General features: G+C 44.3%; 2 protein-coding genes across 6 annotated transcripts; one reads left to right on the forward strand and one right to left on the reverse strand.

Moving 5' to 3' along the window:
• The first annotated feature begins 338 nt into the window (after window positions 1–338).
• On the forward strand, window positions 339–9996 carry b4galnt1b (beta-1,4-N-acetyl-galactosaminyl transferase 1b). Of its 2 annotated transcripts, XM_076156810.1 has the most exons (13): window positions 339–692; window positions 2273–2377; window positions 2814–2916; window positions 3856–4078; window positions 4180–4356; window positions 5290–5396; window positions 5488–5525; window positions 5604–5784; window positions 6125–6217; window positions 6336–6523; window positions 6641–6781; window positions 6888–7125; window positions 7683–9996. In XM_076156810.1, the coding sequence occupies exons 4-13, from the start codon at window positions 3864–3866 to the stop codon at window positions 7898–7900; spliced, it is 1596 nt and encodes a 531-aa protein (XP_076012925.1). In that variant the 5' UTR covers window positions 339–692; window positions 2273–2377; window positions 2814–2916; window positions 3856–3863; the 3' UTR covers window positions 7901–9996. The 2 variants fall into 2 exon arrangements, with proteins under 2 accessions (XP_076012925.1, XP_076012926.1); XM_076156811.1 differs by lacking the exons at window positions 339–692; window positions 2273–2377; window positions 2814–2916 and adding an exon at window positions 3541–3615.
• Window positions 9997–10019: 23 nt separating this feature from the next.
• Window positions 10020–27638, reverse strand: arhgef25b (Rho guanine nucleotide exchange factor (GEF) 25b). 4 transcript variants are annotated; one of them, XM_076156806.1, is made up of 17 exons: window positions 27302–27638; window positions 26472–26577; window positions 18507–18838; window positions 18308–18412; window positions 15941–16068; window positions 15637–15703; window positions 15375–15478; window positions 15088–15157; window positions 14279–14368; window positions 14088–14180; window positions 13954–14004; window positions 13790–13867; window positions 13513–13704; window positions 13242–13422; window positions 12954–13153; window positions 12761–12838; window positions 10020–11744 (listed from the first exon to the last, which is right to left on the reverse strand). In XM_076156806.1, exons 1-17 carry the CDS (start codon window positions 27404–27406, stop codon window positions 11652–11654), a joined length of 2073 nt encoding a protein of 690 aa, XP_076012921.1. In that variant the 5' UTR covers window positions 27407–27638; the 3' UTR covers window positions 10020–11651. The 4 variants fall into 4 exon arrangements, with proteins under 4 accessions (XP_076012921.1, XP_076012920.1, XP_076012923.1 ...); XM_076156805.1 differs by having other exon boundaries at window positions 12761–12841; XM_076156808.1 differs by lacking the exons at window positions 26472–26577; window positions 27302–27638 and adding an exon at window positions 24748–25022 and having other exon boundaries at window positions 12761–12841; window positions 18507–18835.
• Between the last annotated feature and the right edge of the window lie 119 nt (window positions 27639–27757).

Genomic DNA, 27757 nt, shown 5'->3' on the forward strand with positions numbered 1-27757 from the left:
GTTTGACATCACCATAGTGTGGCTTTCTTAAATTCATGAGGTCTTTCTGAATTTCATGCCTAATGATGAACACGGAGGGATGCGCTGTTTTAATTATAATTGTGTTAGAATTTCACAATTAAGCTGAATGATGTATATAGACTTGTAGAAATGTCAACACCATCTTCATCAACCTAAAACACGGACACAAACACATACAAACAAACAAACACATGGGACAATCCACAGAATATAGGCTACTATATGCGCAGACAGACACATCCATACACACGCCCACACCCATATTTCCACAAAGATCCATAATTATCGCTCTGTGTTCGTGTAAGCGAATTGGTGATTGGAGCTTTAACACGTGATGCGGTCTGTATTAAGATTACATTTTGATAAATAACGGTGTGTTTCCATGGAAGTGACTGCTGCAGCTGCTGTGTTGACATGTGCTGTATGTGATGCAGCCGTACACTAACTGACCGCTGTATGCGTGCGTGTGTGCGTGTGTGTGTGTGCGTGTGTGTGTGTGTGTGTGTGTTGACTTGACGGAGGTGCGGTCCTGCAGGGAGCGTCCATCCATTGGAATTAGCCCGCAGTGATGTGATCAGCTGCCTCCCTTTGCTCCACCGTTCATTTTATTGCATTTAATTTCATCGGGAAGAGCCGATTGAAAAGGAGGACGACCTCCGCGGGGGGAGGAGGTAGGTGAAGCCGCCTGTGTGCGTCTTTTTATCTGAGGTGGTCTGCCCGTTCACAGCTGATTTCTCTGTATTAAAAGGCCCTGGACTTGGATTAACTGCGTTATATTTTTGACGGGGTTTCCAGCTCGGAATGATGCTTGGATGATTTCTCACCGCGATTAGATACGATACAGATTTGGGGAAAAATACAGGCGTTAACCTTTTTATAAACCAGATTAAGATTTGCTGGCGTGTCTTTTCCTGCAGTCTTACACGCTAAGGTAAGCTAATATAGATAGGCCTGTGTCACTGAGGTTCGTGGTCGTTGTTATGTCTGCAACGCCATAGATTGTTACACAGATTATTGTGTTATATCAAATAGTATTCGTGTCTTCAAAGGATGCTGGCAGGTTAAACATGGAGGTGGCCGCACAATGAGACGCAAAGCTTATTCCATTATTTTGATTAGAATTTGAATAGACTGAGTGCCGGCAGTGAACGCAGCACCGGCGGCACGTCTTCCTCTCACTCCCTCCTCCTTAGTGTAATTCAAAGCAGCAGCTAGGTTATTATGGCACCCATTTGCCTAAAGGCGTTTACCCTGAGCTACAGTAGATGCTACACACATGTATTGAACGTGTGAAAATGAAGTCATTTAGGGTTATTATACCACAAGACAAACCTTAGTGTCCGGACACCAACCACATCAAATTCATGTGTCTTCTATCCATTGTGGTTTGGATTTATTGGTACACTTTAGGATTCCCTTCGTATTTAAAATATGTCCCTACGAACTGTGTGTTGTGCCATGTTGATTAAATGGATCATGTGGGCTTGCCAAGACATGGTTACATTTCATATATGAGCAGAATATACAGTTTAATGTAGTCTTATTCTGAAAGCCCACACACAGCAATCCCTTTCAAGATGAACAAACCAAATTAGAAACATGACATCTTCCTACATACAGTGTGATGTAGCTATGACAACTATTTGTAATGATTATTTGTACTCATTTATTTAAAAAGCAACTGATATTTTGTCGTGTTTGGTGTCCTGAGGCTGTCATGGAAGTTCTGTTATTGAATTGGCTCACAGTACATAAAGAGCCTTTCATGGTCTTCATTCTTTACACTTGACAGTCTGGATGGCTGCCATGGACAAAGTCACTCTCTCTGTCTTTAGTTTACACCCACCCACACACACACACAGTGACAGGATATGGGAAGTAAACCAGATAACCAGACCTTGCTCTTCAATACCAGGATGTTGACCTCAAGTCTCCCTGTATTAACTGTAACCTTGTCACCCTGGCTAAACCTTGCTGGAAGCAGAGACAGAGAAAATCTAGACCTGAACAAAGTTAATATGTTGAGCGTCCATCAGTTACAGCATGTGACTTTTACTTCTTCTAGTTCTCCATTAACTATATGAGTACACGCTAAAGTAATACACATTGTGATTATCCCATTACAAAGCGTCCTTACGCAAAATGCAGTGGTTTCTGGGAAATCTCTTCTGCTAATGACTCCTCTGTCATTAATAAGTAATGAGAGAAAGCATGCAATCTTATTTATCTTATCTTCACTTATCTTATTTAGACTGAACCGTATGCCATGGGCTGCCTTGGGGACCAACTCTCAATCGCCTCTGAATCTTTGACCACCCCTGACCGAAGCACCTGCTAACTCTCTGTGAATACACTAGTGAGTTTGGTAAATTTGTTATCCATGTAATGTACATATAGCTTTACACCACTAATAGAAGAGGTGAGCACTTAGAGAAGCCATTTCCTCTGGCTAATGTGAAAGGCTCCAGATCAGCGCAGTCGCTCAGTGCTGATCTCACCATATGTTCCGTATAGATTTTGTCCGACTGACCACAATAATGAGAAGCTGGTGGTGATTTCCCCTGTGGACTGTATGTGCACACGAGCAGCTGCTGAACAATAACAATACTGCACGCATGCACGGGGATGCTTTCATACAGTGATGTCATTGCTTTGTGCAGTTATCATGGGTGTGGAAATTGTGTACTACTGTCTTAGTGTTCTTTAAGTCAGTCCCTTGTTTCTTTTCAGCCTTGTAACGAGTCTCTCATGGTGCGATGATGTTCTTATGTGTTAATGTGGTTTGTCTCCAGATGGGGAAGCTGTTCACTCCTTTGCGTGCACTATCTACACGGTTTCAGGAGATGCAGGTGTCGACAGAGGATGCCCTTTCACTGACAGGATAGAGGCAGTTGGGTAAATTTATCACTTAACAACTTTTCTAAGTTTGCATGCAGGATTGGGAATTACACGATTAGAATTCCAGACAACAAACCACATCCAAATGCAAGGTTTCAAGTGTAATTGTATTTGCACGCAACATTGTCTGGGGAACCGACAAACCCCCAGAAACAGGCACCATGCTGGCTCGTCTAACCACTGTGTTTGTCCGCTCCCTGTTTTTCTCCAGAGAATCTAACAGAACCGAAACTGAAAGGCCTGAAACTGCATACACATGTGGGTTTGAATGTGTGTTGGGTCGATTCTATGTTGAATTTGTTGCAGAGGTAGTGAGTGCACATGTCCACCAAGTTTGGTTACAGTGGACTGGAGCACTTTTTTTTTTAAGCTGAAAATTCCATTGGAGAAAGAAAGAAAGAAAGAAAGAAAGAAAGAAAGAAAGAAAGAAAGAAAGATTAGGACGGAAGTGTGTGTCAGAATGTAACGTCGATGTAATGTTCCAGCTGCCGCCCACCACACAAGACTCTCTTCAGACACACAGTTTTTCCCAAACACTGTGAGACAGGAAGCAGATTTCCATTGCCAACGTCAGAAGAGAGTCCCAAGAGAGAACATTTATACTTTCAGCGTAGCCGAATAGAAGTGAGGAGAAGAATAGGAAGAGAAAAGAAGGAAGAGCGGAGAGGAAATCGGAGAGCAAAACACTTCCAGATGGTGACTTTCTTGATTAACTATTTAAATGCTGAACTGAAACTTTACAGTGAACGTTTATCTCTGCATGCTGATTTAAGATTTAGGAGTGTTTGTTGGTGTTTTGCATGGCGTGTTAGGAACCTACAGTAGATAGCAAAGCCGGTTCAGGAATTCACTTAATACATCCATCTGGAATGTTTTCTTCTTTGTCCTGCTGCTCCGGTGTGATGCTGATGGTTCCGCCTCTGCTTTGGTTAACAGGTTTTAGAATGCGCTCCCTGAGGAAGACGCTGTTGCTAGCCATCTTGGTGTCAGCAGTGCTGGTGTTGGCTCTCCTCCACTCATGGCCGACCCGCGCCTACACCGCCGTGGACGAGTGGCAGCGACCGGGCTCTCTGCTAGAGAGGAATCTGGAGGAGAGGCTCCCAGAACCGGATCACCGGTTAGGCAACATCCCTTATCACGTGAAGGAGAGCGTGGCAAGGTGAGGGGGTCAGCGAAAGGAAACCAGACCGGAGTGGATCCCTCAGTGTGATTGATTGTGCTGATTTTTCACACGTTCTGTCTTTCTGATGCTGTCCACAGTTTGCTGGCGCGTAATGGATGCGTGTGCGAGGGCGAGAGCGCCAGAGTAAATCTGCCCTTCGTTCAGCTGCTGTTCCCACGGGTGTCGGCTCACCCGCTGCACACTGCCTTCCAGGCCTCTGAGCTGGAGGAAATGAAGAGAAGACGGGCGAAGGAGTACCAGAGTTTCCAAAAGAGGTAAGCGGTGCCGGAGTGGAGAAGCTCAGTGATTCTGTTCAACCACGGATGCTAAGCTGTGCACAGGAAAATGATGATCGAATGTCGTCTTGTCAATAGGTCAGAGGAAACATAAACGCTCCACCAGCAGTAACATGCTCTGTGAATATCAGTGTGTTGTAGGCTGGACGCCATAGCAGCAATGCAGCATCAATCAACTCAGTGTTGAGATCAGGACCCTCTCTCTCTCTCTCTCTCTCTCTGTTTCTCTCTTTCTCTCCCTCTCTCCCCCCCTCTTTTTCTCTGTCCCTCTCACTCTCTCTCTCTCTCCCTCTGTCTCTCTCCTGCTCTCTCTTTCTCTGTCTCTCGCTCTATCCCTCTCCCTCTCTCTCCCTCTCCCTCTCCCTCTCCTTCTCTGTCTCTCTCTCCTTCTGTCTCTCTGTCTCTGTCTTTCTCTCTCTTCCTCTCTCTCTGTCCTGCTCTCTCTCCCTCTGTCTCTCTCCCTCTGTCTCTCTCCCTCTGCCTCTCTCCCTCACCCTCTCTGTCCCTCTCTCCCTCTGTCTCTCTCCCTCTCCCTCTCTCTCTCACCCTCTCTCCCTCTGTCTGTCTCTCTCTATCCCCCTCTCTCCCTCTGTCTTTCTTTATCCCTCTCTCATCTCCCTTTCCGTCTCTCTCTCCCTCTCTCTATCTCCCTTTCTCTCCCTCCCCCTCCCTCTCTCTCTCATTTGTGCCTTCGCATTTGTCACGCTTTCCTTTATTTGGCTCCACTGGGGATGTTATTAGGTTTATAATTAAATACTTCCTCCACAGCAGATCATAACAGGATAAGGCCTTTCCATTGTCCACCCTGTTTGTCATCTGGCCTCACCTCAGCTCACCCCTGGATATGCACCATGTCGCTCAGCTTTAAATGCAGACTTCTGTGCGATTGTAAAGATTCCCGTCTCCGCTCAGGTCCCAGACTCCTGCAGACGTTCTCATCATTGCAGAGGCCAACAATCCCTTGCAGTATCCGACACAGGGGGTGGAGGTGCGACCCCTGAAAACGATCCTCATCCCAGGTATGACATCACATCGCACACACACACACACTTAAACTTACAGATCTACATGGCTCTACTTAAAGCCTGTAACTTGTTGTGATGTTTCCAGGTTTGTCTTTAGTCGACCTTCACAGAGACCATTACTCGGTAAGTGTCCCACCGTGTCTGTCTTGTTACACACACGCATTTTTATCCCACCTTGATGTATGTTTTTCCCCGCCGCAGTTAAACATCACTGCCACGCTGGGGACGCTGAACGTGGGAGCGGAGGTGGAGGGGGTTAAAGTCAAAGGAGACGGCGAGATGCACATGATCCTGACCAGCAGCCTCCTGCCCAACCTGAACCGACAGCTGCAGTTTGTCACCTACACCAACACGCTGTTCCACCCCAGCACAGCAGACACAGGTGAGAGCTGACAGGTGGTGCTGGTGGGGATCACATTTAGCTCTTTTCCATTTCTTACCTTTTGTGCAATTTCGCTTTGTAATTGTTTTCTCAACATAACAAGATATTAGTCTCGTCTTCACGCATATATTGGTATTTAAAGTGATTTTGGTGCTGCTTGGCTTGGCTTTGATCATCATCAGCTTCTGTAGAACTGGTGTTTTGTTGTTTAGCATTGATGCAGAATAATGTACATGTACAGAATGTTCCATACAAAATGAAAGAAACAGAACATGGCCACAGGTTTTGGTTCAGGATGCAAATGAAAGTAACTGAGTGTATTTCCTGTTGTGTCTTTTAGTCCAGTTAGAGACAGAAGGGCATCAAGCCATCTTCAGTATCAAGATCCGTCACGGTGTAACACCCAAACTGTACAACACCGGATCTAAAGGAGGTACAGCAACAACACTGACAACCACAGGCACAGTGTCTCACCTACAAACGTTTACCCTTACCTGCTGCTTTATAAGTCAAATAATCCCACTTTTCTCTAATTATTCTCTGGACTGCAGAGTACAACGTCAGCGCCCTTGTTACCATAGCGACCAAAACGTTTCTGCGCTACGATAAGCTTCAAGATCTTATCGACAGTGTGAGAAAATTTTATCCTACCGTCACCATAGTGATCGCCGATGACAGTGAAAACCCCAAAACCATCTCCGGGCCTTACATCGAGCATTACATCATGCCTTTTGGAAAGGTAGGCAAGGGCTTGTCAGGGTGGAATCTTTGCTTTCAGATGGGTCACAAATGTATGAACTTTAAAGATACATGTGAAGCCTGAGTGGGGGTTAAAGGTCAGTCTCGTGTATCACAGGGTTGGTTTGCTGGACGAAATCTGGCCATTTCCCAGGTGACCACCAAATACGTGCTGTGGGTGGACGACGACTTCATCTTCACATCCAACACCAAGCTGGAGAAGCTGGTGGATGTTCTGGAAAGGACCACTCTGGATCTGGTGAGGAAGGGGAAGGGATGTGGGCCTTTGACAGTCTGTTGGTTTGGATGATATATCAGTTGCTGAAGTCTTGACTGTGTGTGTGTGTGTGTGTGTGTGTGTCCAGGTGGGTGGTGCAGTGAGGGAGGCCACCGGGTATACTGCCACCTACAGACAAACCATATCCATCGAGCAGGGGGAGGAGGACGGCGACTGTTTGCACATGAGGAGAGGGTTTCATCACGTCATCCAAGGCTTCCCCAATTGTGTGGTCACCGACGGGGTCATTAACTTCTTCCTCGCTCGCACCGATAAAGTGCAGCAGGTGGGCTTTGACCCGCGCCTGGCCAGGGTGGCCCACCTGGGTGAGTACGGCACGGTGCCAAAACATCAGGAGCACTTGATTCATATGTCAGAGATGGGATGATACGAGAAAGAGCTGTCCATCTTGATGAAAATAGATGATTTAATAGAGTTGGGGCTGAGTCCTGCATTTGGTTACTTGTACGTTGCTTGACAGGCAATGACAATAAAGTTGAATCTAATCTAATCTAATCATCACTGCAATATCCAGAAACGAACACTAGAGGGAGCCCCCTTTTTATATACTTGTAAAGCTGTGTTTTGCTGGCCAACAGAAGGAGACAAATACAAGTTTTTATCAATAGAAAACGACATTTGATGGCTTTAATTGTTAATATAAAGAATCTGTAAATGCTCTTAAAGTGAGAAGATTGTATATATATAATTTTAGCTAAGAAAATTGTACAGTCAATTTTTCTAGATAGCACATGTGAATCCCAAAGTCAATACGGTAAATTAATTAATTAATCAAACAAAATTTAAGTCAATTTCAACCAAATCTGTATCGAATTCTGGCTGATATTTGACTGAATCACTTTACTTTCTCTGCTTTCCACAGAGTTCTTCATCGACGGCCTGGGATCTCTCCACGTGGGATCTTGCGACGACGTCATTGTCAACCATGCCACCAAAATCAAACTCCCCTGGGTGAGCCAATCAGAGAGCGACAAGACCTACGCCAAGTTCCGGTACCCGTCCTCCTCCTCCGACGCCACACACACTAAAAATGGCCTCCTGTACTTCAAGAACCGATTTCAGTGTTTGACTCGTAATTAGCTCCGCCCTCCTCCCTCTCATCCCGCCTCACGTCTCCATCTTGAAGGTTCCTCCGCTCCCCCTGAGTTGCCAAAGACGTTTCCCTCCACTGCGTCCCGTCAGATAAGATTTCAGACAAGCACCGCGTTTCACTCACTCGCCTTGTGTCCGCCGCGATTGGTAGCGTTTAGGCTCTTAGTCATCGTGTCACCAGAGCAGCTTTGGCATATTTTTTTTCGCTTTTCTCGAACGAATTCGTCAAACAGTGGAAATTAGCGAGAAATACAAAGTAAATCATACAATCAATAGCAAATATATCTATTGTTTACAGAGATCTACTTGACCGCAAACGAGGACCATTATTTTGATAACGTGTCTGCACTTGCGTACTCCTGTGTGTGTGTGTGTGTGTGTGTGTGTTTGTCAAATCTTATCTGGATGGACGCTGGTGAGTCACAGAGTCAAAAGGTGGAGAAAGGTGAAGCCCGACAGGTAGCAGCATCTGGGCGCATCCTGGAAAAGAACTCAGTCATTTCGTTTTCGTCCTATTTTGAAGCGAGTCGAGGTACACAAGTCCTCCTTCAATTTGCACTATCCCTAAAAGACTGAGCTCGGACAAGCAATAGGACCGGAGAAGACAAAAGGGGGGGGGTGCTTTCCGGAAAGAGACAATCCTGCAGACACCGAGCGGCATGAGGAACGTGTTGAAAACTTTGGGAACGCTCTGTGACTTTGACTGTGCCAAAGGTTCGGTTGGGTGTTTTTAACTTAGCGTTACGGTTTTTTCCTGCCCCTCACCCACAATCCTTTGCGTCATTTCCGAGCGATTCCAGTCTGGGGGAAGGAGAAACTCTCCATCCCGGCGTCTGGGGGTTGAAAAGCCTTGATTCTGTCTTGTGTCCATGCACGTCAGTGAGTGACACTGAAAGTTCATTGCATTTTTTTATGCCGCCTAAAAAGAAAAAGATGGATCAACCAAAGTGCATGTATGTACAGAATCCTCTCATCGTAACGGAGAGAAAAGAAGGACTTGAGAGGCTGCAGTTGGACAGTTGGACAGTTTATAGAGACGAGCATGTGAGGAGACGTCGGTGACACAAGGCTGGAAGATCCCATTTTGTACCCGAGGCTTCGTCCCTGGGCGAGGCCGACACGCTCATGCCTCAAGTGATTACGCTGTTGTTTTATACCATGGCCTTTAGGTGGCGCCCTTGTGTCACGATATTGTTTCCTAAAGAGTCGAACTACAAAATTAGTTTTTAAAAGTCATTTGTCATTCGGTGACGAGACGCCAGAGGTTTTTCCTTTTTAAATCTTGAGAGGAATATTTGAAAACTGTTTATTGTGTGATGTTTTTTTGTTTCTTCTTCTTCTTCTTCTTCTTCTTCTTCTACTTCTTCTTCTTCTTCTTCTTCTTCCTCTAATTCTTCTTCTCCTTGTTCTTCTACTTCTTCTTCTTCTTCATCAAAACAACACGGGCGAGAATCTGTAGATTTCGTCTGAAGTCGATAACTGAAAACTGTCACGCAAGGATTTCATGTAGTTGTGTGTCCATTCGTGTCTCAAGTTAACGTATCCATGGATCTAAGAGGTTTTTCTTAAACACTGACAGACACTTTGTTACTTTGCCTGCTTCACCAAACACTCACTGCTACACGTCTCCTGGCCCACCTGCTGCAATACTCATTTTTAATTTTATTTCAAATGTTGACATATTAAGTTGTCTGTGGGAGAATGTCTTTTAGTGTGTGTGTGTGTGTGTGCGCGTGTGTGTGACACAGGGGGACTCAGTAGTTAGATGAAGCTGTATGTCTCCACTGGGGTCAAATGTGTTCAATTAAAACAGATTTACTTGATAAATTCACTGAATAATGTTACTGTACAATTATTATTATTGTTATTTCATTTATTCTTCTCAGTCAGAAGTTTCCACAGTCGGACCGACACTGCATACGTCAAGTTTACTCTCTGATGTACATGAATGTACTTTGATGTCTCAATTTTTGCTGTTTTGTAGGTTTGATCATCATCATAAGCATCACAACATCTTGGGTTGATGTGATTGTTAAACCTGCTTCATCCTGCTTCACTTACACTCATCACACACTCTCATCCATCACTAATGCTAAACACCTGCAAAACTACTGTCTGTCATGGGAAGATGAAGACGAGGAAGCAAATTAAAGCAACTAAAATGTCAAAACTTTTACTGCCAGATGTGAAATGTGACTGAGGCTTAACTGTGCTGTTTGTTCTACAACTCACACACTGATACACGATTGCGTTTTAGTCTGCTGGTATTTGTTATTTAATGACTGCAGCGTCAATGGAGGACAGAAAAGTTCCTTCACACGCTGTGGTGAGATCCGGATGAGATCTGAGGGAGGAATTCAAACCTCGCACCATCTGTCTGGCCACCTTTCACACTTCAGACTTAAATATTAAGACGTGTGTGTGTTTACATATGGACCGATCTACAAGTACATAAACAGAGATGATGACTGATATGGCAAATAGAAATTCCCCGAATGTGAACTAAGCCGTATGAGTTATGATCCACTGAGTCATGTGAGGTGCTTGACCTTTAAAAAATCTATTAACATGTGGAGCCAAAATGCTGGTTTCCCTACCTCTTGCCCAATGCATGCTGGGATACGCTTTGACCGGCATAAATGGTGCAGCAAACTGATGGATGGAGGGATGGAGAGATGGAGGGATGGATGGTCCTAAACATAATGTCCTTCCTGAGCTGCACTAGAGGGCGCTATATAACAGCTTGTATTCTTATAGACTTGATTCATCTTTCAACTCAGACCTCAGCAGGTAAATAAACATAGGACATAAAGGAAGCAAACAACAGGAGCTACTGAGCCTCTGATGTCATCTCTGATATTCATATAAAATGTTTACCACCGCAAAACAGGAAATTAAAAATTCCACAGGTCCAAACCTCTCATGGCAAACGTGTGAGGAAGTGTCAAATCTTTACAGTTTCTCAGACAAAAAAGGTGAAAATGCCAAACATGACTCGACCATCATTTCTCTTTAATTCTTTGCGTTACATCAGAACGCCACACGTCAGAGTTTCTCACTGATCTGATCCCACAGGAGATTATTTACATTCAAGATGACAGTGACAGACGAGAGCCGCTGTTTTTATCTTTGTTCCCTTTTTCCTCTTTCTGCTTGATGATGACGTGGGGGCTTTGTGTGACTTCGCAAACGTGTTCAGCTCAGATAACGCTGCTAACAATGGCGGGGTTAAAATAGCTCACCCAAGGAAAAACACATCTATTGCTAGTCTGCGGTCTGGATTGTGTTCTGTGCAGAATCAAATCCCCTCAGCTGGAGAATCCGAGGGTCATAGTATGACGACGTACAACAGGGACGTGTGCAGTATAAAAATATCAATAAAGTTGTTTTTAATGGAAAACGTAAGAAATCATACACACTTTGAATCTGTGAGGTGTTTCAAAGCCATACTGTCACACAATTTGTGATCATCATATGTTGAAGCTGAAGCTGAATTACAGACACTCTCTCTTTCTCTCTCTCCCCTCTCTCTCTCTCTCTATCTCTCTCTCAGTCTCTCTCTCTGTCTCTCACACAAACACACACACAGAATTAGTGATTATCCTGCACTGTAGTGGTATATAAAGGTTTTAAAGGAGGTTTAGGACAATAGCCAAGGCAGAGAGAGACCCTCGGCCTTCATTCATGATGGCTGACAGGGTCAAAGTGAGTTCATGCATCGTGGCGATGACGTCACTGCTCACTTCCCCTCAGTCGATCCATGTTGTTGGGACGATGCGCCTGAAGTCCCGTCGTCGTTTAATGTGGTCGCTTGTAAACTGCCAGTCACACCCTGAAAACATAAACAATAAAGGTTTTTAAACTGCTGTGAGAACAGTGGTGCTCAAAGTGTGGGGCGTGTACCACAGATGGCACAAAAAAGGAACAGCCTATTCAGAACAGTCAAACTTTTTAAATGTGTGGAAATTCTGTTATTGTGGCATTTCATTGGCTTGTACCGGTACCTGCTCATTGACAATAAAGTTGAATCTAATCTAATCTATTACAAAAATGGGATAGGTTTCATTAAGATGACGAAGTAAAATGATTCCTTTTCAAATTACACATTTCAATTATTTTTACATAGACCAACTTCTCCTTTTTTCAGCATCTGATTTGGTGACTTTGTGAATGAATATGAGACACAATAACCACAAATCAAACCAAACCATTAAAATATAAGCTATGATGATGGATGTAGTAACACAAAGAGAGAGAATAAAAGGAATCGCAGCGCTGTGATCAAAACCATTTCCTCCTCTGTGTGGAACTCTGAGGAAATACAACTTTTTTTTCACTCTTTTCAAAGTAGGTCACTGGGTTTTTCCGTCTCCTCTCCGCTGGACACCAGCAGGACAGATCAGCTGATGCCAGGTTTGTGAATCCACGCCGAAACAACAACAGGATATATCAAACAAAAGCAAGCGGAGGGCCAGCAGCCAGAGTCACTTCCCCTCATCATGAGTGACAACACAGGAGCCCTGCACCTAACTGACCTCCTCACATGCAAGGCAAAATGAGTGTGAACAAAAACAAACAATGAAAGAAGAACAATTGGAATTGCAGTAAATGACAGTAGCAGCTTGACAGACAGATTTGAGCAATGATCGTTAATTCCCCCAAAAGCTACAAGCGCCTTCTAGTGCATACAGCAGGCAGGCCTTCTTCAGACAATATCAGCTAATTGGAAACACTGCAGATTCCAAGTTGGCCTGTAATGCAGACTTCAGCTCCATTTTACACTGTCTAATGAATGAAGAAATGTGACTTTTAAGAGATTAAATAACCATTTTCGCAGCAATCACATACCTGAATACTTTGCTGGCTGTGGGGCAGCCGGCCGTTGGAGGCAGCGTGGCTTTGTGTCACGTGTGGGCGTGAACTGGACTGCTGTGAGGAGGAAAGTACAGGAGGTGAGCAGGTGGAGGTGATGAGAGAGACGAGTGAGTGTGTGTGTGTGTGTGTGTGTGTGTGTGTGTGTGTGTGTGAGGGTGGTACTGACGCTCTGTGAGGTCTGGCGGTGTCGGGGCGGATGCAGAGAGGGCAGGGACGTGTTGTAAGACTGCAGACAGGGCTGGTGGCGTCGGTCCATAGACGCAGAGGAGTGCGGTCTCAGGCCGGACACGTATGCAGCAGGAGACTTCATGCTCCGGCCCAGGCTGTTGGTCTCCTTACGCTGATACTCTATCGGGGATTGGAGGGCTGCAGAGACAACAGAGAAGATGTGGGATTAACCTCATGCACGGCACTGGAATCTATGATTTGGAGCTTTGTGGAAGGTTTGTAGTACCGTTTAAGAAGTTCCTCTGAGACTCCAAGATCTGGACGACGTCGTTGACCCAGGCCGTCCTTGTCTCTGCAGACAGCGCCTGCATGATGAAGCGTGTCACACTGCCGTCTGTCCTACGGGACGTCAACACCAGACAGAGAGGGTCGTCCTCTGAGTGTTCCTCCACGCCCAAACAACTGACCTACAGCACACACACACACACGGGGGAAAGGTTAAACACAGGGACAAATATAAAATATAGATTCAAATCAAGATATAGAAATGCTGGCACCTTGATGCTGTTTTTAAAAGTGTACCCCGGCAGAGAAAAGCCCTTTTTCTTGTCTATTGGTTCGCTGAAGATGACCAGCTGCTCAAACAGGAAGACGCGCCTCTCCCTGGCTCTGGGCAGGACACCGCTCTCCTGCTCGCTGACGTAGAACGTATCCTGCTGGAGCAGCTTCCCCTGAGCCGTGATCTTCCCCTGAGAGAAGGTGTGAATCAGTTCGGATATCTCTACTTCATATGGGATGTTTTGAGAAATTTGCTACATCTCATCCATGACTCACCTCGAAACCTTGGAGCCGGCCCACGTTCATCATGTCGTTACAGCGTTTAGGCACAAAACACATCACCTCCACCGCCCGCTGAGAGGAAGGGAGGAACCAAACTTCAATACGCAAACGTTTCCTCTATCTAGATTAAGAGTTTAGAGTCTGTGATCATATCTCACCTCTAGCTCCTCCACATCCCTGCCTGCTCTCCTGTAGTGCTTCAAAAAGTCCTGAAAGAGAACGAAATGAATCATTAGCGGTCTGGTGATTACACACACACACACACACACACACACACACTCACACGACAAACCTTTAGTAACAGCTGATACTTCATGATCCTCTGAACAGGTTTGATGAGCAGATCATTGAGCTGCAGCCTGTGACCCAACTGCTGCCTGAGATCCTGTCAGATGGTCCAGAAAGTGAGATAGAAAAGCTTTTGAGTGATCTGTGACATACGATAGGTGGTAACACGGAAATGAAAACATGTCAAGCTCAGACCTCAAAGTAGTTCTCGATGTACTCGGAGACGACGTGCTCCGACTTGGGTTTGTTCTGACAGTAGACCACATACATGTGAAGACGACGCTCCTGGAAGTGAAAGAGGGAGATGATGTGACAAGGATTCCACGTGATGTAAATGTGTGTGTGCGTTTGTGTGTGTGTGTGTGTGTGTGTGTGTGAGAGAGAGAGAGAGAGAGAGAGAGAGAGAGAGAGAGAGGTGCTTCTGTTATTTTCCGTCCCAGTTCTCGTCTCATTTTACCCTCCAGTGCACGGAACTTTGCCTCAATGAATAATTCTTGAGGCTGGAAAAGAACTTTTTAATTTGCTGTCGCAGCTGAATTAACTAACATTGACTCAGCTGGCATGAAGAAGTTTAGCAGGAGAAGAAACAAGAGATTCATCCAGTAAAACACCCTTAAAGTCCCTCTTTTTATATCCTCATTTCATCTTGGTAGGAATCAAATGAGCGCTATGTGAAGCAGCGCCACCTGCTGATGGAGTACCAGCCACTCCTTTATCTCCCAGACTGCTCATTTAATTCATCTATTTTCTATTTATTCTATAGTTAACAAGGACGATGCAAAGAAGTAAAGTGCTCATATTCATCTGTACTAGAGGAGGCAAGTGAGAATTTGCACAACCTTAGATGAGGTTAGATTAAATACAGGTTGGAGTCATAAAACAATACATTATATATACATTCATATATGGTTCGTCTGTCTTTCTGTCACACACACACACACACACACACACACACACACACACACACACACACACACACACATATAGCTCATCTACAGACTCACGTGCTTGATGAAGAGCTGGGCCAGGCTGTCTGGATCATTCACACATTTCTCCAGCTCTTGCAGGAAATAGCTGTGTGACACCAAGCAAAAGGTCAGGAGAGAACATCCAGCCAAACACACACACACACACACACACACACACACAAACGCACACACACACACACACACAAACTGTACATGTTCACACACTCTTAAAAGCAGGAAACAAATCCCCTCTCATCTGTAAGAAAGTCTTCAGATTGAGAGGAAGTGTGGGAGGATAGGAGCGACAGAAGACGACGACTCACTCTTTGTGCCAATCGTAGATCTGGTGGATGTTTCCAAACACGATCTTGTCTTTGCCTTTCATGTCCTCTGGTACTCCTTGCTGAGCCATTGTGGCCATGTAGCCCTGCACACACACACACACATACACACACACAGGAACATGAAAACACACGGAGCAGCAGAAATAGAACACTTTAATTCAAGTGTCTGTGCGTCTTATATGAACGCCAGAGACACATTTTTGACATATTCAGCTGTTGCTACTCTCGGAAAGAGACAAACCTGCACGATGAGTCCAAGATCGTCCACGTACAACCTCTCTGTCTCTATCAGCTCAGTCAGCACGTATCTGAGAGAGACACACAAACATGTAGCTCTTCATTTAAATGTCCTCTTTGCTAAATCAATTCAGGAATGTATCATTGCTGTTCGCTGAAAGTCACGTATCTCCACGTGTCCTGACAAGAATAACACGTTTAAGACTATTCATATCTATCTCAGTTTACACATCTGCTTACAAATTCCTGTTCAACCTGACATTTTGGAGATATGTAGCTTTCAGGGGACACTGGTGTTTTGTGCGTACATGCTCTTCTCTAAGGCCAGAGTCCTGTCCTCTTCACTGTCCACCGCAGGAGACAACAGGCTGGCCGAGTCCTCAGTCGGCCTGCAGACACTCTCACCCTGAAGCCCGTTGATGCTGGATTCATGACTCTAAAAAAAAAGAGGAAAAAAGAGCTTTGAACATCAGCGTGTGTCAGGAAAATGGAACCCATATGAAGGAGATTGGAGGTGATGTTGTGTGTGAAAGGCAAATATACAACAGCAGTGTTGAATATAGGCAAGAGTTGCTGCCTCATCACGAAACACACACACCACACACACGCACTTCACATCCTCAGGCCTCATTTACGGCGTGAAGCAGACGGCTGTGGAAAATCAGAGCGACGTACCGGCCCAGAAACTTAACAGCCAAAACTGGGAAAACCATCAGAAGGGAAAGTTTGCTCATCCCCCCCCTTTTTTGGAAATTCATGCCACCCTAAATCCCCAGTAACCTGAGAGGAGTGAACACTTTTGATTTCATGTCTCCTACTTGCAGCGAGAGGATCCCGCTGGGCAGGAAAAGTAGGAAAACTAGAATCAGGCATGGAGCTGTTATATAACAAATGTCACTCCTCACCTAAAAGCAGTATAATCTGAGCGACATTCATCCTAATCCTCTTGACATTCTAGCATCTCGCCACATTTGATTCCACCCCTCTATCTCATAATCCCTCCATAAAGTCAGTTTGTAGGTCATTTCTGCTCCTCTGTTCGTTTCACGGCGTTTCTCAAATTGTGTTCGCGTGAGTCAAACGGTTCGTGTCGTCACACACACACACCCTTGCATGCGCCCGCCGCTTGAGTCCTAATTCAGGCTCCAGCTCCATTCTGGATCTGATCAGCACACAGGCAGGAGCCATTAAAGAGTGCTTAGCTTAGCTTTGTAATGTTTCCTCTCAGTAACGTCAGAGGAGCTGGAAGCCATTAGTGCCTCTAAAAAACGGTGACTGGGTTAAAGAGATGATTAGGCAGAGGAACAGTGAGGGATTTACACACACACACACACAAACAGACTTTTGTCGGTTCAAATCAAATGCTGGTAAACTCCTGAAGCATATTGGATATTTGTGTAAACAGTAAAGACGCAGGATGGGGAATCAGATCAACTCAAATCCGTTTACGGCCACAATCACAAACAGAAATGTGACACACTGATGTAGCAGAAATCATGGCCACGCCTACTTAAGATGCCACAAGTGATGCATAACTTCTTCCTAGATATAAGAATGTCTTTGTGCGTCTGTACTGATGATCTGGAACAAATCTATCTATCTGAGTCATTTGTATCCATCTGAGCATTTTTATGATCTCTGTCTCTTAACCTCAACCCTCCTTTGTGCATTTCTGGTGTAAAACATGGAAACACAGGGAGGATATGGCCACTTCAAAAAGGAAGTGGCCATATCCATCTGTTGGACATATAAAGAACTCTAAACTATAGAATATTTACTTTGATTTCAACATTTTTATCGGATCTACTTAAGCAAGTAAAGCAGGTTTGGCTCTGCAGTTTTCCAACAGTTACAATTGACTGTTCACAGATTTCCAGCATGGTGGCACAATCTAGATAAGTTAATATATCAGCAAACATGCTTTGTAGGCACCAAACATCTTTTATTTACTTCTTTTTATGAAGGTTTGATGAAGACTTCTCCCTCCTGAAGTGCGAGCAGGGATTGTAACAATGGGATTTAAAGGGTTTGGCATTGACAGAAAAGAATCGTATAAAGAGGAAAGTCAAGCTTGAGGTAAAAACAAAACCGCAGGTGTATGAAACCATAGCTTACTACTGTAAATCCCTCAGTGGTGCGATCCAAAGGCCACAGAGGAGAGAGAGAGAGAAAGGCTGACAACCATTGGATAAACTCTCATTATATCTTACTTAACGCTTACGTGACTTCTTCATTCCCGACCTGACTCTGTCCAGCGTTCACGGCCCTCTCCTCACCTCGCCTCCGGGCCTCATTTCTCCTTCTCATTTTGGCAGTCGACACACACACACACCTCCAGCCCTGACCCTGTTTCTGTCTGCTTGGCTGCTCTATTACTTCCAGATGTCTGTCTAGAAAAGCACACGGGATTGATTCCACTGTGCCGAGCAGTCTGTAATGTTTCCAGAAAGAAGTAGTACGTGTGTGTGTGTGTGTGTGAGCATGGAGAGGAAATATGCAGCAGAATGCCAAATATGTTCTATTTCTGTGACACAATTAGTGGAGGTCAAATGATTTGTGCAAATGAAATGTGTTAATTTAAATGAAGCGGACATTCATGATGGATGGTTTTGATATTTCAGTGATTGGGATTTCATGTGTGTAAAAGTAACAGAAGTATAGAATAGAGACTTTACTGGACTATGCGTGTCTCCGCCTTGCAGGAGGTCAGATAAGGAGCTTCGACTGGTAGGCTGCGCTGGAGAACAAGCTGCTGGACTCAACAGACCATCTTTCCAGGCCTGTAGGATAAAATGTGATAGTTAGCAGATGAATGCATGTACAAAGTGTTTCCTCAGAAGGTCTGAGTGTGCACATTAAGATGGCAGCTCTCACTTTGTCTGTGCATGGGAGGACGGTGTGGTTGTCTGGCTGCTCCAGGGGCCTCGGCTGATTCAGCCCGTGGGAGAGGAGCGAAGGAGGCTGCCTCCCGTCTGACCTGCACATCTGCTTCTCACTTTTAGCCGCTCCTCCTCCTCCTCCTCTGCCATCAGAGCTCAGCTTGCGGACAGGATTGGTGAGCCATTTCTTCAGGGCACTGACGGGATGCCGAGATCCCGCAGATGGGGAGTGTGAGCAGGGGCTGGAGCTGCCTGAGGCCTGGTGGGGAACCAAGCCCGCAGATGGGGCGATGCTGCCCTCGCTGCCCGCCACAGAGTACGGCTCTGCTACACACACAGAGAGAGGGAGAGAGAGAGAGAGAGAGAGGGAGAGAGAGAGAGGGAGAGAGATGGGGGGTGAATGGGTTAAAATACAGCAGCTCACTGTGATGTATATGCTCTCAGGTCAGATAGCAAGGACAGATTTCCTCACAAAAATGTTGTTCAATTTCCTGTGTTAAGCCCTCAATGTAACTTTAGTAGCTGTAGCTTCTGCATCCAACAGTCATAAACACATAAACACAAAAACAGATCTGTTCTCACGAGGAATCGCTTCCGTCTGAGGACACGAGTGTCACACACTGCAGCTTGAATGTTTCCATTTATTCTTCACTGTCAAAAGTAAATTTCTATTAAAGTATTGTTAAAATGTTATTATTATTTTTCTAAATGGATTTTGTTATAGTCTTCTTTTTCTTAAACTTATGTTGTGACAGCAGCCAAAGAACACAAACATTTCATTTTACAGTCCATGCAGGACAGGAACTAATTACCTCATTTGTCTGAAGAAACTATATTTTTTGAATTGATAATGTAGAAGAATCAGACGTGAGAGAGAAACTCTTTCATGCAAATCACTAAACTAAAAAGGAAAATGTTCAGTTCTGTCTCCTCACAGAGTTTTTTCCACTTTGAAAAATGGGAGAAAGCTTATGTGAACTACAACTCAGACTCAGCATGACAGAATTGTTGTGCCCTTAGATCAGTCACAGGCGACCTCATCACATCTGCACTGAGCTGCTCCCTTTCTGCAGCTTAGATGAGAGCTGTCACCCTTTCACCCTGCTGATGGATTTGGTTTTCTGTCTCTTATAACTTTGAACAACAAGGACGGTATGGCACCTAATCCTCCAGCACACTGTTTTAACTATGTACCCTAACATTAACCACTCTGTTCTGCTGATCCTGGCAGAGTAGAATCTCTCTGGAGACCCATGGTGTCATTTTGGACTCTTCCCAGGAGCCACTATTCCCTGTCAGCACATTTATGTAAGTTGTGATCATAAAAACAAGCTTTCAAAAGCCAGGAGAAAATCTGGGGCAGGCTTTGTAGCTATTAAATAACACAGTATTCACAGTAAAATGCTTAATAATGTCACCATTTCTCTCTATTTGCTGCATTTAATTCATACTCCGCCGATGGAAAAGCCCTATTCTGCTATTTGCTCTTGCACGCATACATCATGCTCATGACATTCTGTGGCTCGAGTCATTTGTAATGAAGTGAACAGTGTGTTGCTATGCAGATAATTGAAGGCTTGTAGTCAGACAAAAAGTTCAATCTCCCACCAAACGTACATCAAAGCAGACCTGATATAAAGACTTACACTAATTACTCTAATTACAGATGATATATGAGGAAGTGACCTCATGGGAAGAGACAACAGAAAGAGGGAGAGGGGAGGGGGGACAGAATAGTGATTTTCTAATGTTTAACTAATATATGATGGAGAAATGCACATTCAATACAGTTGTGGGTTCAAATCCATCCCATCGTCTTGCCCTCCATCAATGCTGTAATCTGTCAGCTATACTTCCGACCATAAAGTAACTCTAAAATCGAAGATATCCTGAGTAACGCAAATAATCCAAATAACGCAAGCCGTCTCAGCAGGCACAGACACACGAACACACAGATACACACATATACAGCATGGCACCCAACAACAGCCATCTGGTCCCTCATGTATAATAAGATGTTGCTCTCAGTTTTAGGGTCACACAGCACCACAATCAAACAGCCATGTTACCAGCTATGATATCAATGTCATTTGCTGCGGTGAATATGAAGCTTTTCCAAACAAAATGTTTCCAAACATTTCTCCGTACTGAGTCCTGATGGCAGCTAAATGGTGCGTGTGATGTCTTAAGCCGTGCCGGAGGGAACGGCTGGAGCTCCTGGTGTTTGTCGGTCACGTTTACGTAATGTTGTCTTCCCACAGAGCAACAGCTGGATGACCGCTTAGGGCTGGCGTTTGTGTACATGCGTGCTGACTGGCCTGTAGACGACTCATCTGTGTGTGTTCACTCACGGAGATGCAATTCATCTGAGAAGAATTTGTCCTCATATGCCATCAGTGGCTGCGTGCCGCAACGCTGCTGCTGAATAGATGTCCAACAAAGCAAGCGTGGAAATTGCTAATGGCTGTAATTAAGTCATTTTCTTGCATATTTTTGAGTCTTTTGAAGGCAATTTGAGGGTTTAAGTGAATCCCACCCATTACCGCCTGAAAGCTCTGACTAACTGAGCAACTTCACTCTTTGTTAGTCAGTTAAGACAAAACATATCTGGATTTACTTTGTTGATATACATTTGTGTTGTTTCTTTACCCATACTCATATTTACTGACCGGTAAAGAGGCAGTGAATGCATACAAAGGCCTTATTCAACAAGTCCTACCTAAACAAATCACCCTGTAAATTCAACTGTAAGTAGATTGAATGTGGCTGTTTTTTGCAGTCAGTAAAGTGGCCATACCTCAATTTGATAAAGCGATTGTTGGAATCTGATGACGTCACTGTAATGCAACCGATCCATTTTCTAATTACTGCGCAATCAGTGGATGTTCACCACAGAGCTTGTGACTTTCACATGATTGTGTTTCACAGCGCTGGATTGCACCACTAGAATAATACATTATACATTTTTTCAGTGAATGAATAATGAAAGTACTTTAAAATCCATCAATTAGGCGAAATGCACATTTAAATTGTGCTCTTTGAATAGCTCATTAAAATGCAACTTCATTATTATTTTGTATTAAAATTTATATAGTAATTATTTTTCGATTGACTTTTAAATGGTCTGTCTTCATCTTATAGACGTGCCGCTAAAGTGAAAGTTAGAAAGTGATCGCTGTGAGCATGCAATCACTTACAATATATAACTAAATGAACTGATTATAAGTAACAATCAATTATTCCCGTGACAGACCACACTGTTGTTATGACTTCATTACGATGAGGAACGTTAGTTAGATGATTCCTCAAAAGGAAATGTGGTTTCGTAACAGTGAGGTGTGTAAACTGAACACAAATGAAACCAGCCGTAGACATGCTTAGCACATAAACAATGAGAAGGAGAGAGGAGAGAGAGAGAGAGAGAGAGAGAGAGAGAGAGAGAGAGAGAGAGAGAGAGAGAAAGAGAGAGAGAGAGACCATGACCTACTTTACACAGAGGTCTGTGCTTGAGGTGCTCTGTTTCTCTTAATGCAGATGGTTGGGAGACAGTTGGCCGTCTTCCCCCCTCTCAGCCCCATACATGGTGCTGGTCAGTAACAGCAGGACTTATTTAGATGCTGTGGGAGCGCCGCTTGAAACTGCACAACACATCACCGCTTCTATGAAAGATGCACGTGCCACACGCCGGCAGCTATCTGTGCGACACCTGTGATCATAATCTGTTCACACTGATGGATGAAGTCATTGTTGTTTAAAATCCAGTTAATTAGGCAAACAAATGGCTGCTTTGCTTTGAATCCTTTCAGAATCATGTCATCTTTCTTACTCCTCCTGCTAAGTGGCTTTATTCCTGCGCCCACAGAAAGCCTCAGTCCAAGGTGCTGCCACCCTTTCACCTTCATTCTGTTCCCCCATCAAACACAGTGACAGTTTCTGGTGTAGCTGAACATCTCTACCTTCACCTGACTCATGCTCAACTTCGGGTCAACACACACTTGATTCCAAGATGGAGCGAGTCATGCATGATGTTTATAATCCATGCAGCTGTATTCAGGGTATCTGGAGTCAAATCTGATGCAGGAATAGTTGGAGAAAACTTGATATATTCCCATCCTCTAACAACATTGGGAAAATGGCTCGCTTAGGATGGAATATCTCCTTTTTCCCATTGAACGTAAAAGCACAAACACTGACCATCCATCCTGCACCCATGAGGCAGTGAGTGATCACATTGTACGCGTGAGAACCCACGACAACACTCAGCTGCACTGTGGGAAAAATGAAATGGTGGCGCGGAGCACCGCAATGTCTCGCTGGGCCAATTATCAGTACCCTTTAGGAACTTTCTCTTTTTTACAAACTGCTTGGAAAAGATGCTTTAATCTCAGTTTTACATACAGGATGTTTGAGTTTATCCCAAAACAAATAAAGCTGAGTAAGCCTCTTAATTCAGAATCAGTGTGACAGTAATACGACACACAATCACCGAATAGATGTGAGTCTTAGACCTGATGGTGCTTCTTAAAGAGGACTGGCTAGTTTTGTACTTGTTAGTTATGAGGTTGGATTCCAAACATCCTAACAAACGGCCCATAACAGTTTTATGAGCCAGAGTGAACTTGGTGCTTAATGAGCCGATGAGTGTGTTTGGCAGGACAGTTTGATTTCCAAACATTTATACAGGGGTGTTTCTCTGTAACTTTATAAATAGCTGCTGGAGAACGAGCCAAGTGAAGAGCAAATTCACAATGAGAGAGCGCAGAGTGAAGAAATGAGGAAGAGGAAGGAGGAAGACCTCAAGGGAGGAGAGGGGTGGAGGTCCGGAGGCGACAGGAAAATGAAGGGTAAGCCCCGAAACCATTGAGGGGGAACCCTTGGAAATAAAGGAAGGGAAAATGTAGAATGGATGTACAGAGCAGATTGGATATAAAAACACACACACACACACACACACATCCCTTTAGAGGAAACGGCAACACTACTGGCATTCCTCACACACACACGCACACACAAAGAGTGTCAGAGAAGTTCTATGAAGCTTTTTGAACAACAAGGACGGCAAAATATCGTCATCATCCTAATAAAATGATATTTTTCATGTTCGCGTTGCAGGTGTGTGTGTTTGCAGAGCAAAGACGAGCTGCTCTGTAATCACTCCACATGCAACTGGAACAACAGAGGATTTAAAGGCCGGGACAATAATGGGATGTGTGTGTGATTAAAGTACTCTTACTCTTCCTTTCTATGATGATATTCTCCCATTGTGTGTGTGTTATTCATACGTGTGTAAGTGTGTTTACTGTATTTGTGTGTGTATGTGTTAGGGGGGCTTAAGCTGTGGTTTTTTTGGGGGGGAAATGGAATGCCGGCAGAATGACTCAGTGGTTCTCGCATTTCCATGATTCAGTGATCCGCAGCACATTCACAGACGCTGCAGACTTCCAGATGTGAGTCTATCTTTGACTTTCTGTGCGTTCGGAACATGAATCATAGCTCTGTTTCACGCTACTCATGCCGTACCTGCACCGTGAACACAAACACAAGAGAATTTACTGTAAATGAAACCCAGAGGAATGTCATATCTGCCTTATTTCCCACTAACAAGTCTATCGCTTGTCTAGATTGAAGCTCCTGGTTGTGTCGCTGTGCTGTGTCTTTACATTTAGAGCGTCTCTGAACACGGTGATGGACAAATGCAGGTTCAAACAAATATGAGCTGCTGTAAAACATGATGGAGTTCCAATTGAGTTTGTTTGTGTTTTAAGATATTGTGTTGTCCAGGTAATATTAATCAAAATGTGAAACTAAAAAAAGTCCAATCGTTAACAAAACACAGGTAATTCTTAACTGGAATGAGCGATAAAACAACAACAATATGATCAACATCTCACTGACAGAGCATCAACCAAAAAGTGAACATGAATCAAAAGAAAAAGGAACACACCGGTACATTTGTTCACTCCAAACAGAGCCATCCTTTGTTTTGCTGTAATCTCCACCAAACGCTGCTGACCTCTCAGTCATGCAGGAACAAAACAACCAGGAAGTAAAGTAACATTATAAGATATCACACTATGAACAGCCTCTGTATAATGCGCCTCCTCGTCTGCTGCTCATACCGTATGTAAACAGTTAACATGCTCGTGCCTCTGAACTTGTTTCCGGAGAGGCCACGCTCATGTCAGGAACCGAGTCCGAGTGAGAGCTCTGTGTGTGATCGCAGCATCTCTACCTACCTCTGACCTGAGCGAAGCAGCAGTCACATTTGACGAGCAGTTTCCTCAATAGGTGCTGACACCCGCACCCTTGTTGGTGGTGACCTCCTCTCATGTCGATCCACTGCTGCTCGACTCAAAGCTCTCCAAAACAGGCATAATGGAAGTACATACACGCACTGACACACACTTCACCTCACCTCACACACTATATTCTTGTAGTAATCCCAAGAGGAGATGGGAGGAACGGTGTAGAGCTCCACTGTCATATGCCCAAACAGGGGTGAGATGCTCTCCTGGGCAGAGAGGGAGGAAAAGTAAGTGAGGGAGTGAAGGGGAGGGGAAGAGGGAGGGGATGAGGGCTGACACGCTGCACGCCTGTGTCAGCATCTGGCTCTCCAGTCCCACCTCCTGCTCCTCTGCTTTCCCTGCCCTCCCCTTCTCCTCGCTCTCCTCCCTGTACTCATCAGTCGCTCGGCGCTGTCATCGCATGAGCAATGAGACGAACGTGGATTTTTTCCAGAGAAGATATGAAGATGTGAAGACAGTGCTGAGTGACCGTCCATTCAGCATTTGGTCATCTTTGTAAATATAAATTTGCACTCCTGTTTACATTTCTCAGGATTAGAGGCAGGAAATGAAGAAACACAACTCAGCCTCAACTCAACCTTTTCCCCTCTTTTATAATCCTAATTGACTGAAACCCAGAAACAAAGCCAGAACAACACACACTGTATTTGTCTGTGTCTGAAGCTGTCACAGGATCCTCTCCTGTAATCGACAAGGCCGCTGCTTCTTTCCGTTTGTCACCACAGGTACATAAACATTCACTCTCTGAGGTGGAAAAGCCATCATGTGGAAATATCACACAAACACACACACACACACACACACACAGCAAACAGACCTGACAGGAATAATGGAGGCAGCCTGATTTAATCTCAAAGCCAAGATTAAGCATTCATGGTTACATGATCTTCTGCAGCACAGCTGTCAACACTCGTGACAACACGAATCATGATGGAAAGAGACTTATGCAGAAACTGATGTGAACCCATGGCTCATTAACACACTGTTTACATGCACATGCACATACTATAGAGAGACACACACACACACACACACACACACACACACACACACACACACACACACATATATATAAATATATGTCGACCAACATGACCCTGGAATTTCAAACTGAGAGATTATATATATATATCAAAATGCTCTTTTGGCACCTTAAAAGGATGAACCCAGTGAGCTGAAATCCATCATTGCATGTGTGTGTGTGTGTGTGTGTGTGTGGGAGTGTTCACCAGCCAGTTCTGTATATTTTTAGCCAACGTTTGGGTCATTTGAGGGCTCTTCCCCCTCTACAGATGAAGTAAATTGAAATATTTTCTAATTCAATCCCTTTCTAAACAATGCATCGTGACATGAAGCCAAATAAGGAAGGAATACACCACCAACCTATGTTCATGATGATGTCGTGTTGAATTTTAAGTTTTTCAGTGGAAAGTAACTAGTAGAAACCCAAATAAAGTTAGACTGCTGTATTTCCCTCTGACACAGCGGATTAGAAGTAGAAAAGAAGAGAGAACGAAAAGTACAAGTTTTGGGCCTCATAATTGAACTTAAATACCAGTATCTCTATTCTTCTTTGTTTTCCAATTCTGTTTAAGCAGCAGGATGAAGTGATGGGTAAAGTGTCTCCTGTGTTATTAGATCAGTAGTAAGCCCACCTTTGCTCCCTGGACTCTGGCTGGACCCCCTGGCCCACCTGAACTTCACAGAGGAGCTCCTGCTGTTCACGTTGGAAAACAAGTCGTCCCTGCTACCGTCTGGGATCTGAAACACAACACAGACCCCCGGTGAGTGTGTGGAGACAGAATAAAACGCACCACACCAAGTAAATGAGACCTCTTCTTCTTTATTTGTGGTTATATTTGTATTTTTAAATGTACCTGTGTGACAATTTGAGGGATCAATCAGCACTAAGATGAAACAGAGAAAGGGACTGAGACTCTAATTGCACAAATTTTCCACTGTATTTAATCTGTTGTGCCTCTGTTTTCTCTTTCCTATTTTTGCCTCAGTTTAAGTGGTTTCTTATCTTATCTGTGGAATTTCTGTGAGAGGTCTGAACTGATAAGGAGCCTTCAGCACAGCCTTAGCCTCACCTATAGGCAGCAGTCTGACACTTAATGAATATGTCTGCTGCAGTTTTCAAGTGACACACAAACAGAGCTTTTGGTGTAATAACACTGAAAAATGGAAATAAAGCTCGATCGCGGTTCCCCTTCCATTCATCAAGCAGTAGCCACAATATATTTTGGTGTTTTATTGATATCAACATGTTACAAATATATATATACTGTAACTATATATATGAAAGTTTAAAATCTTATTATCACATAAATAACAGAAAAAATGTCAAAAGAGGACATTCTTTACCAAAATATCCAATGCATTTGAAACAATTTCAATATCAAAGTACGGATCTGCTGATTCAGACGAGCCAAGAATGATGCATGCAAAGTTTTTTAGCATATAAGAAGATTGTTTCCATCACCTTAGTTGTGCAGATTTGCTCTTGTGGACCAAAAAAGGTAATTTTATCCTCCCTGGCTGCCAGAAGCTGTTCATTCCTCCCCTCCACCTTCACCAGATCCTTCATTCTGCGTCCTCTGTTGTTCCTCACCGGGTCCGTCCTGGTGCTGTGTCCTTTTTGTTTACCTAAATGTTTCCCAATTCTGTCTCATTCTCACTTAAACTTGCATATATGGGATCATTGTCACATTCAGACAGAGAGCTCACGTAGAGAATCCATGTTTTGCACCCGACCTGTCTTGTGCCTTTCTTTGTGCCTATTCTCCTCCTGTGGGCAGAGCATGACAGCTGTTTGTGGTGAGATCTCTCCTCAGGCCCTTTTTGGTTACGAGGGGTCAATTTGTCTCAACAGGTCCGGCCACGTCCCACTTGCTGATTTCATTTTCTGACCATTCCCAAAGCAGAGGTTGGAACATGC

The sequence above is a fragment of the Genypterus blacodes genome, unplaced genomic scaffold (assembly GCF_046128005.1).
Source record: "Genypterus blacodes isolate CSIRO-AG114 ecotype Tasmania unplaced genomic scaffold, CSIRO-AGI_Gbla_v1 ptg000070l_1, whole genome shotgun sequence".
In the NCBI taxonomy this organism is placed as follows: domain Eukaryota; kingdom Metazoa; phylum Chordata; class Actinopteri; order Ophidiiformes; family Ophidiidae; genus Genypterus; species Genypterus blacodes.